General features: G+C 36.9%; 1 protein-coding gene across 1 annotated transcript in view; it reads right to left on the reverse strand.

Annotated features, from left to right (window-relative positions):
- Window positions 1-7,521: 7,521 nt before the first annotated feature.
- The window catches only part of VPS13C (vacuolar protein sorting 13 homolog C), an 89,720-nt gene continuing 80,380 nt past the window's right edge, over window positions 7,522-16,861 (reverse strand). Inside the window, exons 80-84 of the mRNA XM_050712971.1 lie at window positions 14,978-15,069; window positions 12,966-13,089; window positions 12,608-12,691; window positions 9,040-9,172; window positions 7,522-8,237 (exon numbers count right to left, since the gene is read on the reverse strand). Of these exons, the coding sequence (XP_050568928.1) occupies window positions 9,071-9,172; window positions 12,608-12,691; window positions 12,966-13,089; window positions 14,978-15,069 (402 nt within the window). The 3' untranslated portion in view covers window positions 7,522-8,237; window positions 9,040-9,070. The remainder of the gene's footprint in view (window positions 8,238-9,039; window positions 9,173-12,607; window positions 12,692-12,965; window positions 13,090-14,977; window positions 15,070-16,861) is intronic.

Genomic DNA, 16,861 nt, shown 5'->3' on the forward strand with positions numbered 1-16,861 from the left:
ATTTGGTGCAATTCTTGCCAAGATGAGAAATGTAAGGCTGCCTTCTATTTTGTTGAGCCAAAAGCATATCTGGTACATGGCTGCACTGATTGCTGTAAGCAATTAAAATAAAGGATGGAGGTTGTTCATGTGTTGTTGACTTAACTATTGTATCACAGTAATCTAAATGCCATATTAGAGGGATAATTGAATAGCTTCCTCAACAGATGTAGAAGGATTGGTAAATGGTGTTCACCTTGTGCTTAAGAACAGAAATTACCTTTAAAAACTACAGGTTCTCATTCTGATGTACATGACACAACATGAAATGACACAAATGTCACATGATGACACAACAGAAAAGTACAGAAAAAACAAGAGTTACACAGGTCAAGTCTCTGATTGGTGATACAAATCACTGGCAGTAACATCACTACTCATTCTGACTGCTCAGCCCCACCACTGACATGTGTTGCTGGTGTTGCTTAGACCACTGGAGTTTCCTCATCTGATTTCGTGTTTGGTTCCACCAGCAATGGGCTTTACTCAAGTGAGGACGTGGCACTAACAGGAATGAGTGGCTTAGACTGCATTTTAACTCTAGAAACCAATACTGATTCTAAATGCCTTATATTGCCAAATTATGGCTTGTTCCAAGCATCACAGTCCACAGAAGGACCGATACAAACAGTAAACAGACCCATGATTAATATCAGTACCTCCTTGCCAGCACTGGTCAGGTTGCTTGCTTCAGTGGTTTTAATACCACTTTAGCCATATTGTTTAATGTTTATTATTTGCAAGCATGGCTCTCAATGTGCTTTCAACTATGTTATGCATTTCCTGGGTCTACTATATGGCCTAAATCCTTACATAAGGGAGGGTCCCATAACACAGGGGGAGGGCAGAGACAAATGGACGGTTAGCTCTGAAATAGAGGTGCTCAGAAAAAAGAACATCATGTTACTAGGCCTGTGGGCACTTCCATATACTATTTTTCTAAAGCAGTTATTTCTGTTTCTCAAAAAGAGGCTTTCAGAAGCTCCTGACCTATTGAGGTTTCTACTTTTTTTTTTTCTTCACTACTGTCTTCGTCCATTACAAACATCTAATTCCTCCAAAAGCCTCTAGATGAGTCAGGTAGGTGACACATGAATGACCAGGAAGAAATGGGAGGCCATCCAAAATTTGTTACTCAGTATATGTGAAGTATTTCACTGCCAACACAGCCAGCTCAGTCTGCCCTTCAAACCTATAGAAGCCGTGAAGTTTCCCCCAAAGAAGGTTAGAAAAGGAAAGATGAGAGCCCAGGATACAATGTCTAACAGACCTCCTAGACTAACAAGGCTGTGCTAGGAAAAAATAAAATAAAATCATGTGTTACTTGCTAGCTACCCAGGATACAGTAGATTGGACACAAAATGTTACAAATTCTTGTCTGCTCGTGGAAAGGATCAGAATAGCTGGGCAAAGACTATAATGGTAGTAAGGCAGCAATCTTACTGCATGTGCTGGCAGTAAGCAAGCACCTTCTCTGTCTTACCTTTCTTCTCCGTTCTCAGCTCCTGCCTGCAACAGAAAATAGCTGCCTGCAAGCCCTAGATACTACAGGGTTAGAAAATTGTGAGGGATGTTGTGAGGGATGACAAGGAGGAACTGATCAGCCTCAGAAACAGAGGACACTATGCCTGATAACATTAGAACTAATGTTTTAAAACGTTTACTTACAGCATAGTTTGTCTTTCATGCATAAGCACTCCCAGCAACTTTTTCTCTCAAATACACATTTTTTCACCAGTAGAAAGATATGACATAGCTACTATTTTTAAACATTTAGATAGCCTTACCTACTTTGTGCTTTTGGTATCTTGTTCTGTAGTAGAGGCAAGAGAATCTCTACAAAGTAGGAAGAGGAAGGAAAAAAAGCAGACAAAGAAAAGGACACTTGCAACCAACAAAACATATACAAAAAAAAGCAAATACACTAATAGATCTTCAATTCTTGCATGCTGTAGAGGAACCTAAACGCTGTTCTGCACTCTCCTGGAAGCTCTGAAGTATAAGAATGGCTCCTACATCTGAACTATAGAAGTTGAGTGAAGACTAAAGTAGCTCATAGTGGTAATCTGTACAGTAAGAAGTGGCAATCATGACCCAAACACAGAATAACATTACTTACTTCTTCATTTTCCACTTTGTTGGCAAGTATTAGTCAGTCTTAGGTAGTTTTTAAGCACTATTTGAAATAGATATATCATAGAGCAAGCTCCTCTATTTAGTAAAACTAGATTTACCTTTATATGAACAGTGCAAAAGAAAACAAAATCACATTAAACAGTCTTGACTTCTTGGGCTGCCTTAGACCTCTCTGAATTTATTAAAAACACACAAAAAAAGCAGTACATACCTTATCACAGTCTGTTATGCAGCCATCTTCAGATCAATTTCTGCAATTTAACAGCCTCATTAGCAGAATGAGCACTTAATTAAAAACTACACAGGAAGGTTTTACTCTAAAACATTAAAGAAATTTTTACGCACGAAAATTGGCATCAATTCCTATAGTACTCTATGGACAAGTAAGAATTCACATTTGAATGAGCTTTACATTATATTTTCAACACTTCTAAAACTTCAGGCTTGGATCTACAGTTACTAAACTTTCTGACAGCCTCTGACATATAGCTCCATGCTCTGCATTGACCATATCAACTAAGTGATTTCAACAGTACAGTATCCAGGTGGGAGGAGGGTGGGCAGAAAAGAGAAAAGACAACAGCAGTAAAATATGAAGGACCATTCTCCCACCTTGTGGATAACTACTGAAACAACAATTCACTGTAGCACTTGATTTGTAACATAGGAACTTATTGTCTATGGATTTTCACATACCTATTTCACATGGATTTCTGCTATACTACAGCGTATCGAATTAAATCCACTTAGAATTAATTGCAAAGGTTTTTATGGTACGTTTTATTTGTAACATCCCACAAAAATTTGGAGAACGTGTCTACTGTTTTGATGCTTATCAGCATTGGTTATCAATTACTCAAAGTTGTTTTGCTCTGTCAAAAGTCTGCAGAGTGTCTCGCATTGGACAGAACAAAGTTAACTGACTGGGGTTCAAATTTAAGAGAGATCTGTTTCTTCAGGACTGTCCCCCAGTGACAAGCTTACTGATGTTATCATTCTAATGTAAGAACAATTGTAGAAAAATGCTCCCCTGCAAGTTTGTTAGAATGTCATACTATACTTGCATTATACCTTATTCTTCGATTATATTCCTTTCAAGACAGGAAAAGGTCAAAAGTTGGGTTTCTTACATGTAAATTATTGACTCAAGGTATCTTCTGTCTTGCTTTTACTGATAATCTGCTATAATCCTATAGAATCAGATGTACCAGTATTTTGGGACTCCTTAAGAGCATTTTAATCCAATGTCATAGCTCTTTAAAAATGAACAGCAAACTTATTTCCAGCAGGAAAATGTAAAGCACAGCCAGAGGTAAACAAACCTAACAGAAAGCTTTATAAGCACAACACAGTCCTTGTAAATCTTCTAAATCAAGGACAGATTCATTCAGGACCATATTTATCAGAGCAGAGACTAGAACCTGCACAGCTCGCTGCTTTACCTATAAAGCTTTTATTATATATATACCTATATATATATATAATATATATATTGAATTTATTCATTCCTAATGGAGAAGTTTCAAATGCCTAGAAGTATGCCACATTGTACAGTACATCACCACCTTTCCTATTTTCCAAGTCTTTGTTTTGGATAAGTATTTTTCAGAATTATACATCCTTACTATGCTTACCTTTGATAAACAGTAGAGTCTACAAACAACCTGGGCACACACAAGATGAACAGTGGAACTTGACTGCTGTCATATTATCAGTAACGAGGATTTTCAGTTTTCCATCTGCTGACTCTAGTAAATGTCTGAGAATGTCCCTGCCTCCCTGATTGAAATCCAAGCAGAAATTTCTTCCTTGTTAAAACTCAATACAGTCACTCTTCATAACTAGATGAGGTATTTTTCAGTACTGATGTAAAAGGAATTTGTAGCAGGATTTCAGTACATCAAAACAGCTTTTACCAACATTCTGCCTTTGAAGAGTTAGCCATTTTATGGATTTACCACCATCCTCCTTTCACTTTCTTTAATTACCAGCCAAATTATGGGGTTCCTCCTTCCCCTCATCCCAAATGCAATCTGAACACTAAAGATTAGATCAGGAGAGGAACTCTGAAACACTGTAAAATAGGTAACAAACTATATTAAATCATTTTATAAGCAGAAATATCCTTGTTGACCTGTAGAGAAATGTTAAAGTGAAAACAAAATGTAATGAATCAAATGTTTTGAATTTACAACTTCCTTTTGATAGGTCAACTCCTTAGAGTTATATCTCCTTTCACACTTACACTTTTCTCACCCAGTAAAGTGAGGTGAATAGAATAAGCTACCATCGTAGTTGCTTAGTTGATGACAAACATCTTGAAAACTCCAAAACAGAAGTAAATTGCATCCCAGAGATAACAATTTGTGAAGTCTAGAAATTTGCATATTTGCAACATCCTTACTGATTATGCAAATGAGATCCACAATCCTTTGTGGACTTGCATTAGGAAGCATCAGTAAACTGAAAAATATTCATGCATTCAGAACACACATTTTCTCTTACATCTGCATGTCTAAATCTTTTTCTTCAACCTGCACTTCATGTGCTATGTGACATCATATTCTTAATTGGTAACTGCCCTCCCTCTCAAAAGCATACCTTTGTCCAGGACATTTTAATAAAAAAACTATAGGTTTGATTTTTCAAATGGAATCTCAGGTTGTATACAGTGATTATCAAATCCCTCCACTTGTTTCTTATATTATCATTTCTGTTGAAGCAGTCAGTCCACTGGCATCTATTTGAAGTTAAGTCTTCACACTCAGATTTGAGTAAATTTGACTTCAGGAGCTGTTGAAAAAACAATTTTGTCAAATAAATGGTAGCTAGCTAGTTTCAAAAAAAGTTTCTCAACTCAGTTCTCTCTTTTAAACTTAATTTTTGATTGTTTAGCTGAATTTCCTGATTTATCCCGTCCCTCAACTTCACAATTAGTAATTTAAGAGACTATATTTAATCTCTTATTAATAAAACACTCTCTATTCAGTGTGCATAATAAACCAAACATTCTTCCAGACTGCAAGGGCTGAGAAAATAGTTAAAATCGATAGTGAAAAGTGTAGAATTGTTTTGGCAGTTTTAGTTTAAGTTAACCCAGGAAACACAACCTCTCACTTGTTTTTTTTCCCCTCCTTTCTAAAGGTATTTCAAATTTCTTACTGGCAAGAACAGAACAGCTGGGGTTGGAAGACATCTCTGGGTTTAACAGAGTCCAACCATAGTCAGCTACAGCAGGTTGTCAAGGACAATGTCCAGTCAGGTTGTAAGTATCCCTAAGGATAAAGAGGCTACACCCTGAATGTTTTTAAGAGAGAGTGTCATACAGGGAGGGGTTTTTTGTTTATTGTTGGTGGGGTTTGGTTTTGTTTTTTAAATTTGCTTGGTGTTTTTGAAGTTCACTTTAGTAGTTTTAAGTGGCTGACTTACTCTAATTCTATAAAGAAAAACATCACAATGACTGCATAATTAATCAACATAGGGTTCTTATAAGAGGAGAAAGTCTGAATAAAATCTAGACTTACTAGTCTCCAGATTGGACAGAAATTCATTGAAAACAAAGTAATAGTACTTCCTTAAATAAATAAATCAATAACTAAAAATCCACAGCACCACCCTCTGAAGAATCATGGATACCTTTTATCTACTCTGAAACCTCCTCGATAGTTTTTTGGATTTTTTTTTTGAAAGCATTACATGGTTCTAAGACCATAAGCAAAACATACAAGATTGTTTGATTTTAATATCAGTTTCTACTACTGCCCTTCAAAATGATTACTAGATCGAGATTGCTCTCCATTGAAGAAGTGCATGCTAATCCTCACCTAGGAGGACTGAGGATGCTGGGGGTAGGGGAACTGCATGGCAGAAAGGAATGAGGTAGTTGCATAAAGGAGGCTCAAGCAAAAGACTGAAAAAAACAGCTGCAAGGACAAAACAGCCATCCAAGTCATGGAAAGAAAAGCTTTTGAAGAGCCAGAGAAACCTATGGTCATACAAAAAGCAGAGTAATTGAAGCAAAGCAGGGATCCAGGCCATACGTGCATGGAGTTCTGTTTTAGCTATCTAGTATGCCATGTCTTGTAATTAGTAGAAATTTGGTTTTGGGGACAGCAAAAACTTCCAGGAGCTCACTGTAATGAAAGGTCTAGAAAGATCTCAACAGTTTCGCCCACTGGTGTTCAGTAGCACTGAAGCTCTAGAGCTTCATAAAAGAATAACATTTGCAAGGGATGGGAAATCACTTTGTTGCAACACTGCAAGGGTGTGCCTACATCTTTGAGAAAACTCACTTGGCACCACAGCACCTGGTTGAAAATTCATCACTAAAGATTCTCTACCCCAGCAATGCCTCATTCCTACAGATCACCCAAACAACATGTAATTCATTCACTGTTCTTATGCTTATATACTTAGGTATATGAGTCAAGAGACTCTCCTCAGCCCTAATTCCCTCAGCCAGCACTTTAACAAGATGGGAAGTTTCAGAAAAAGGACAGAAAGGGAACAGGGCAAAAAAAAACTGACATCATCAGACAACAAAACCTAGGTACAGACAAGGGCTGTAGAGAAAGCAGCAATGCAAAAGGCTAGATAAAACAACAGAGCAAAAGGGGGAAGGACACGTTAAACAGAAGACTGAGGAAAGCACAGGACAAGAACTGGAAACATACTAGACCCAAACAGCTATCCTTATTTAAACAAGAAATGCAATTTCTTGTGAAGCAAGTGATCTCTCATGTCCTCCAGAGTGCTTGGTCCAAGTGGTACAGAAGGTCATTTATTACCTCAGCTAGAAGTCCTAGTGACATCTACCACTTCAAACTCAGCTAGCAACACAAACTGCAAAGGCAAGCATTTCAAAATCAAAAGTTCTTCTTTAAAACCCTACTGCTTCTTCAAACTGCTTTAAACAGAAAGCTATTTCACTGTACCTACAGTGAAATACAGAGAGAAAAAGAATCTACTCTTGAGAACTCAAAAAAGTAAACAACTGAAGCAAGCAGAAGACCAGAGCAAGAAATGTGTCATCAGAACTGTTTTAAGCTTCAATTCTCCATCTCAAAAATGGCACATCGTAAACACACAGATACACAGAATTGAAATCTACTTTCAGCTAGGATTAAAAGACAATACATACAGAACCATCCCTTAAATGCCAGACACCAAACTGAAGGAAGCACAGGGCTGCAGATAGCTCATGAGGAACATTAATATTCCTTTTTTTTTCCCCCATATTGTGACACTGAAACACAGCAAACCAAGAGAACAGAATGTATTTCAAAAGCACCATCATTAAAAACAATTCCACAAATAATTGCATATAAAAATTTATTGTCAATATATATACTTTTTAAACACAAGGCTTGAAATACATACAACCTAGGCTGCTAATCTCAATGTTTAAGCAGAGCTTTCCAGAACATAGGTGATATTACAGACAAAGGTTGTACCACATTTATTCCCCTTGGACTGAACAGGATTAATAACCACATGCATACAAGAGCAATAAAATCACGGCTGCAGATACTCTCCGAAAGATATCTAATGAAAAGGTACAAGTTCAGAACACATTTATAGAATCCAACAGCCCTTAACTATGGACAAAGTTCAAAAATCCAGGCCTAGCTCTCATGATAGCTACCCTTACAGAATAGATCTATGCAAGAATATCGCCAGTTTTACTCTGAGTTCATATCTGTAATTATTATCTAGTATAAAATGAAATAATAATAAAATACAAAAATCATTCATTGATGGTTTCCAAGTGAAGTAAGATGGAAAGAACAAATTTGTAAGAGTAAGCACACGTAAGAGCATTTTCTGTACTTGAGAGCCAAAGACTGACAGCAAGTGTTGTTAGTTTACTGTTCACTGAACTGAAACCCATTTGATTTCCTCATATAGTCCCTGACCCAACTACTTGTGTGTAAGCCTTGTGTTGCAGAATTTGTCTCAATTAAGTTCGTAGGATTACTCATACCATAGTATATACAGGGAATGTTCTGAATATGCTTAAGTATCTTATTAAACTGTATTTTAAGGGTCTTCAGAAAGAAAAACTGCGACAGAAAATAATACATCAGAAGCATATTTTAGCTTAATTAGATGGCACTCTTCCAGTGAAATAGCTATACACTAAAATATTGCAAACTATTTTGATTTAAGCTTTTGGCACACAACATTCTCACAGTACAAGAGTGTACTGTTCCTCCATGGGAAGGTCTTTAAGCTACAGTGATATAACCAAAATCATATATATACTCAAGACAGATAAACAATATTTTCTATTTTTAAAGTGCAGATTTTCATTTACAGTGTAAATGACAACATTCCGAAGTAAGCATCCCCACACAACAATAACCTATTTCATTCATTAGCCATTTTTATGTTACTCCAGTGCACTATTTTTAGGATACTAAACAGACACAGAACAACTTAAAGTAGCTAAATTGTATACACTTTCTTAATTTAAACAGAATGCTGCTTAAAATAGAAGTTTTTGTTTCAATCAGTCACTAACATAAGCACTTCAGATAGCAAAATGCTAGAACCACGATTACTACAACCTGTTTCTAAACCTTAACATTAGAGTGCAAATTATATAACTATTTTATCCTGATATTAAAGAGTGCAGAAAAGGTAGTTTTAGAGTGGGAAAACTTTAGCTAAAAGTTGTAATTTTTAGGCTTTGATGCTTATTTGAGGTTAATTAAATCCACAGTTTTGGCAAGACACATAGGTTCTTAAAATAAAGTGTTTATGGCTGTTAATGTCAAAGGAAGACCTCAGATATTTTAGCTTCAGTTTCTGTAAAATGTTTCCATGTTGCTTCTAATCAATTTTAGGTGTAAGATTGCATACCAAAGGTCAAACCCGACAAATCCAGTTATTATCAAGATAGCGTTTGTGGTTTCTTCAACTGCAGTGATGCTTGCTTCACCAGCTTCTGTTGTTTTCTTGTTGCCTGGGCTTCCACAATGGCAGAACAAATGCTCTGCAAAACAATATATTGAAACTACAAAGATTAAAGTTTGCCACCTACAGCAAAACCTACACATGCATTGGCTAGTTTATGTGCCTTAAGTTAAATACACAGCTTCTGACTCACCTACATAATATTCAACACAGAAAAAGCTTCAGTGATGTTGTCAATCTGCTCAGATTTTTCAAGTAGCCACATTAACAATTTTATTCACACTTAGCTAGATAAACCTTCCTCAGGTAGCACCACAATGCAAGGGCTGCGATCTTAAATAGATAAGCAAGTGCCTTTTCCAATACTATACACTCTGAAGGCTTTGAAAGTCAGGCCGTTTAAAGGTCCAGCACTATACTAGCCCAAAAACCAGGAACTACAACCTGTACTAACATAAAAGCACTGTAAAATACCAGTTAACATTTAAATAGCCATTTTGCATTATATGTAATATTTGTTAACACCAACGAAAGGATGTGTTCCCTCTCTTTTTGCTGAATTTCCAAGGCCTCACAAATAAATAGAATCAAAGGCATCTCAAATAAATATAGTAGAATCAATAAATAGAAATGGAACCAAAGGCCTCTCAAATAGATATATACTGACCAAGTATATATCCCAATGTAGTAGATGTCCTAACTAACACGTTTCATCCCCTGTTCCTTTCATTATATATTGTTTCTAGTGAAAATTTAAATACCAAAACAACAAAGGTATTTTGAAAAAAAAAAAAAAAGTTAATATCAGATCAAATTTAGCAGTATTTTCTCTTCTAAAAATACATAAAATACTGAGAGCCTACACCTAAAAGTTTCAATCTGAGGTGATAGGGCTATGAAAAGAACTATGTTCGGGCCAACCAACCAACAGGTTTTCATTATCATTATCTGTAAATGTAACAGAATCATTCGTGATAACGACAGGAAGATATAGATAGTTGCAATCCACTGAAGGATACGTTAGAAGAGAAGCAAATAATAAGGATACAATTAGAAACAACTTAGCTAACAAAGCAGTGCAACAACCCAAACAAACTGGTCCAATAGTTAGAAAAATCGGTTTCACAACTACCTAACATTAAACTTATGTTATGCATAGGACATATCCATAATATTAAAATTATGATATACCTCCAGTCCAAGAAAATTAACGTCACTGCCACGTGTAAATGCCTCGGGGGCATGAGGGGCAAGTACTAGGGTAGTTTGGATGGTCAGCCTCATTTTACCTGAATAACTCCGGCATTAAGAGAAAGCTTAAGTGTTGGAAATGCTTGTGAAGGCAGTTTTACTCCTGATTTCAGTAAGATAAACTGATTTATGTAACAATGAATATGAGAAGAAAAAGTAAGTTAAGCTGGATGGACAGACAACATGCACCAGAGTATACTTGAAGCATTTCAAACATTTATGGATTGCTGGTAACTCATGGAGACTGGGGAAAGATTCAGAAGACTAAAAAACAAGCAAACAAAACCCATGTTATTTTTATACGGGACAGAAAGAACAAGGAAGCTACAGATAAACTTAAGTTGATCTTGCAGACATTTGTTTCATGTTTTTGTCACTAAGAGCTTCACAAAGTCTTAAAAGAAGTGATAATTATCTGTGAAGCACACTTTTTTGTGACTTCCTGTCAAATTAGGAGAGTTTTCTAAGTGGGATCTATGCAAAGAAAGGAGATATAATATTAAGAGTAATGCTAATAAACTCATGCAATTGAAATCCACAAAAGGTAAGCGCTAGTGTTCCACTTTGTCCTGGTTTCAGTTAGGACAGAGTTAATTTTCCTCCTAGTAGCTGGCAGGGTGCCATGTTTTGGATTAGGATGAGAAGAGCGCTGATAACATGCTGATGTTTTAATTGTTGTAGAGCAGTGCTTACACCAAGCCAAGGACTTTTCAGCTTCTCGCTCTGTCCTGCTAGCGAGCAGGCTAGGGATGCAGCAGGAGCTGGGAGGGGACAGACCCAGGACAGCTGACCCCAACTGGCCAAAGGGGTATTCCATACCATCTGACGTCATGCTGAACAATATAGAGGGGTGGCTAGCCAGGGTGGGGGGCCGGCTGCTCGGGGATAGGCTGGGCATCGGTCAACGGGTGGTGAGCAATTGCATTGTGCATCACTTATTTCGTACACATTATTACTATTAATACTATTATTATTATTATTATTATTATTGTTATTATTTTCCCTGTCTTAATAAACTGTCTTTATCTCAACTCACAGGCTTCACTTTCCCGTTTCTCTCCCCCATCCCGGAGAGGGAGGGGGGAGGGTGAGCGAACGGCTGTGTGGTGTTTGGCTGCCAGCCAGGCTAAACCACAACACACTTGAAGACAGAAATTTATTAACACACACAAGCCAGTGTAACAGCAGAGAAATATGTAAGTAAACAGTAAAATTTTTTAGAAGAGAATGAAACAGAAAGAAGTAATTTATTTCTCTGGTGTTGCCTACATTTTTGTAGTTGCTGTTTGTTTGTGTTGAAAGGATTTACACTAGCGAACCAGCTGCATGATTTGGAACACATGCCAAAAGAGAAGGCTAAAAAAAACTCTTCGGACAGGAGATAGTGAAGGAACAGTAATATACACTGTTCCAGTATGTAAAGAAGTACATTCAAATAATAGCAACTTTTTTGTCCCCTGTCTAACCTGTTCTTTTAGATGGCTTGATCAACTTCATAGGAAGAATTTGGGCATATTCTAGTTTTGAGTTGCCATTTACTCAAGCTACTGTTTCACATGTGCTTACAAGATGCTGTGGAATTACTTTACTCCACTGTGGGGATTGGGAAGAATTCATCATCTCTTCTACTCTGACACAGAACTACAAGATATACAGTTACCCAGGTAGATTTTTCTGTTGTTTAAGTACCATGGAATTTATGTAAACTGTTAGTTTAGCTTGTGTGAGTTAGCTAGGAAACCCAGCCATACATAAAGCAAAAACACTCAAAAATCAACCTCTCCAGCATCAACATGAGCAAACATTTGGAAATAAACAGGAGAAAATGGGCAGAGAGTGAGAAGGGGGGAAGGAGCCTGTCATTCATTTCACACAGAGGTACACTTGCTGGGTTAATTCAGTCATCTTGAAATAATGAGGAGGTGGCATAATTCAGAGGTACATTGACTCCTAGAGACTAGAATGAACTTAACCTAGCTCATTAATTATTTGAACTATTTTCTATTAATGAGTTATAATACACAAAGCATAAGACGATGCCAGCTTTAACGTTAACTTATCACATTTACTCTCTTGAATGCTTCAGTCTATCTTATCTCGTTCTCCTGGTCAAACTCATTTTCAACAACAAATTAAACAGTCCCCAGGCATAGCACACTATTCTGTAACTAGTCTGTGAATGTTACTGGTTTTTTAGACATGCTGAGTTTCAACAACTACTAACAATATCATAAGGAGAAAGAAAACAGAAGAAAGAAGATACCCTTGCTGTAGATTCATCCTGAAGTTGAATTGCCTTTACGCATTCATGACCTACACTGTCCTTCCTGTGGAACATCCTTTGATCCTGTTGCAGAGGGGAACAAAAATGTAGTTCAGGTGACTCATAAAACAAGAATGCAGAACCTGATACTTAAATGGCTTGAATGTCAACTTCAGTTTAGATTTCCGCGTGGTCTCTGTCCAATCCATCCATAGTTCCAAAAAATACAAAGCAACTCCTACCTCATAGCTCCAACGTCAGCAGTTAGAACCCTTAAGCAAACTCTAAGCATCTTTGGATCACTAAATAAGTAGTGTTAAATGAAATAAATAAATTTTTTTAAAAAAGCTTTTCTTACCAAAACAGTTATTTTTAAAACACTTCCTTCATAGGTGGGACAGCATGCGAAGTCTTCAAATAAGTAATCCCACTCTGTAGTTAAGTGACCTAAGATTTCAACCTCCTTTACATATATCACTCTCCTGTTCAGAAGAAAAACAAGTCAATACACAGTTTCTCCCTGAGACTAGAACTTTGTCAGAAAATGAAATGAAACCCAGAAATATGCTCAAGAAGGCATTTTCTATGTGGATCAAAACTACCAATTCAGTAGCAGTAGAACAATATTTCTTTAATATACACACTAAGATGATAATTTTGTCCTTAGGACTCATAGTGATCTGTTATCACACGGTATGCACAGGGCAAGTTAAATCAAAACTCACCCATCTCTCCAAATCCAAACATTTTTCTAGAATTGGATACTAGAGGGTCATCAATTAATTCAAATCTCTTCCACAATGCCAGCCTCTACCATTTCAGGGCAGTCAGCAAATTGAATACTAACTATATATTGAAACAAGTGCAAAGTAGAAATGGATCATCTGGCAGTCCTAATTACATGTTACATTTGCTAACTAGCAATCCCTCTAACATTTCAAAACTCCAACATTAGCTGTCACACCAGGACCAAAACAAGGGGCAGTTTTGAATGGAATTAAACTAGAACTTTTAAACATGCCCCTTATCCCAACTGGGATAAGAACAGAATTGCACATTTAGCTGAAGCTGCAAAAAACTAAGCCACCCAACTATTATAAAAAGACTTAAGTACTTATCTTAAAAACCCTGTTCTGGTGCAGCATGAATTATGAAGTGTGCTAGTTGTTATAAAACAAATTTAAGTGGAATGTCTCTCAGAGTCTCATTATGGGTTAGCTCACCTCATACATTCAGGCAAGGGGCAGAAATTGGTGACATCTGGGATATGGAGAAGAAACTACGGGCTCCTTCTTGTTATCTAAATGTATTTACAAAGTTTTGAGTCGTCAAACTGCATCCAAGACTAGTAACAACTTACATTCTAAATACTGCCTGATGGGTTTAATACTTATGTTCATACTTGAACAAGAAAAGCTAAGACTTCACTTAAGAGTATCGTTTAATTAAGGAGACTGTACACATGTGTCCTGGTTTCAGTTAGGACAGAGTTAATTTTCCTCCTAGTAGCTGGCAGGGTGCCATGTTTTGGATTAGGATGAGAAGAGCGCTGATAACATGCTGATGTTTTAATTGTTGTAGAGCAGTGCTTACACCAAGCCAAGGACTTTTCAGCTTCTCGCTCTGTCCTGCTAGCGAGCAGGCTAGGGATGCAGCAGGAGCTGGGAGGGGACAGACCCAGGACAGCTGACCCAAACTGGCCAAAGGGGTATTCCATACCATCTGACGTCATGCTGAACAATATAGAGGGGTGGCTAGCCAGGGTGGGGGGCCGGCTGCTCGGGGATAGGCTGGGCATCGGTCAACGGGTGGTGAGCAATTGCATTGTGCATCACTTATTTCGTACACATTATTACTATTAATACTATTATTATTATTATTATTATTATTGTTATTATTTTCCCTGTCTTAATAAACTGTTTTTATCTCAACTCACAGACTTCACTTTCCCGTTTCTCTCCCCCATCCCGGAGAGGGAGGGGGGAGGGTGAGCGAACGGCTGTGTGGTGTTTGGCTGCCAGCCGGGCTAAACCACAACACACATGAATTAGAAAAACATAGTTTTGACTACAGACACTTAACACGAACTAATTTGAAACATCAGAAACAGAAAAAGGAGTATTTCCCTCCACTATTATGAAACAGTCACTGACCTCAGCGTCGACTAAAATAGCTTCCTGAACTAGCATCTTGTATCAACATCATTGATTGTCATCTTACATTTTCCATAAAGGAAACAAATTATAAAATGAAGAAAACCAATAAGGAAAGCAAATATGCAGACAATAGCTACCGCTTTAGACTAGCCAGATGCCTGATCATGAAACTGAAATGAAGAGAAGCCCTTAGGAGGCCTTCAAAGCTAAATACCTATTGGTAACAATAAGGTTTGCCCTTCTGCCTCTTGGAAGTGCACGGTGACATCGGTAGGTTTCTTCTTCCAACTTTCTGATGTGCAATTTCTGGAACAGAAAATGAAAACATTTAGACCGTAAAAACAGAAGTCAAAGTGGTGTTTTCAATTCAAAAGCCTTTTTAAATGTCACCTAGTTGAACTGGTTCTTTAAAAGCAGGCTAATCACAGTGTTCTCACTCCTGAAGCTGAGTCAGTGAAAGGTCTGCTCCCTCCCCCTCAAAAGGGAGAACATGACATTGCAGTGTCATTAGGCTATTTACCTAGCTTGAATTTTCTTTTTGTGCTAATTGTTTAATAATTCCTATTTATTTAGTATATCCTATGCTGCAGACTTGAATCAAGAGTGAAAATCCTGTGGCAATACCTTTTGAGAATAAACACATGGCCCAGACTTATAGAAATATACAACCAAGTTACACCCAATGTACCTCAAGGGTCATGCTTCTAAAGCATTGAAAAGACATGCTTATTCGATATCTCAAGTATGTAAGGAAGGTATATGAAAGTGTCGATCAAGCTACTCGTCCTCTGTTTCTGTTAGTCAGCTATAACAAATGATAAACCATGAACAGAGGTTTAAAAATGCTTCCAAACAAAACAATAAAGTGCTTCCCAGCTATTTTTAGGCTCTTCAACATTTTTTCACTAAGTATTTTTTTACTAATTTTTTATTCTGTATATGCTATTTAACTGAAGAACAGTATTTTCTAGAACGTCATCAGGTTTACAGTATCCCATCAGCTGTCTGTAACTGGAGGCCCCAAAACTGGTCCAATGATCTTCAAAGTAAAAATGACCTTTGGTTTTCAGTTTACTTCTGTTATTGGGGAATTCAGCCACTGTGTAAAAGTAAATCTCTCAAGTTGTTTCTGACAAACTTGTGAGAACATACTTGAAATGAAGGAGGAAGGAGAAAATAAAATCAGTATATTTTTAGTTATTCCCTGTAAAAATTCATTTCCTTCTTAATTTCCATAGCTGAATCTATGACTTGACTCCACATTTATCTGCCTATGGTCAACCATGCAGGCTAAAAACTCTATATAGACCAAGTAACCAAAATGGAAGGACCTGATGTCAATCCAGCTTACATCAAAATCAATTAAAGAAGCTTCAACATTTACTTATATTTGCATTTTATTTTTGTATATTTACAAGTTTAACAAATGTTTTAAAGCATCATCATACATTGCAACAGAACCCAAAAAACACCTTTAAGCTCAAAGGTGGATTCATGTTCTACAGATTAAATCAACAGCACAACGTTTTCCTGGATTTGATCCCCAGAGATGTGATACTTTAAAAATCATTTTAATTCAGAATTTTCCAACAACCAAAAATAGAGGTTATTCCTCTATTTAAACTCCAAGCTTTGGTGATGAAGTCTGGTTTTGTAACTTCAGAAACCATCCTGCTAGTACTTTTAAATTTTATACATAATACTTTATTAAAGTAAGAATTTCCATGGAGCTTTCCGCCTAAGCAATGCAGTATTTGTCAGAGCTGCATCAATACTCCTGATACAAATTCAGTGTGCTATGGCAGTGTGTTTTGTAAAAAGGGGGTTAGGGCACTTGATGCAAATTACTTCATGATTTGAGAACATTGTTAAAATTCAAGCATCTTTATAAGAAGTTTTTATTTTGATGAAAATATTACAGCATTTTAAAGAAGTTTAGATCATTTTCCCCATGGAAAAGTCATGAATTTAATGATGTATAACGTATAAAAGCAAGGTGGTTGGAAAAGAAGGGATATTGAAACAACATTCTAATCACCAAGGGAAAGTCACCTTTAATTTGATAGAAATGACCAACTGTAAATGGACCTGAGCTGAG

Source organism: Cygnus atratus, chromosome 11 (genome assembly GCF_013377495.2).
Source record: "Cygnus atratus isolate AKBS03 ecotype Queensland, Australia chromosome 11, CAtr_DNAZoo_HiC_assembly, whole genome shotgun sequence".
Taxonomy (NCBI): domain Eukaryota; kingdom Metazoa; phylum Chordata; class Aves; order Anseriformes; family Anatidae; genus Cygnus; species Cygnus atratus.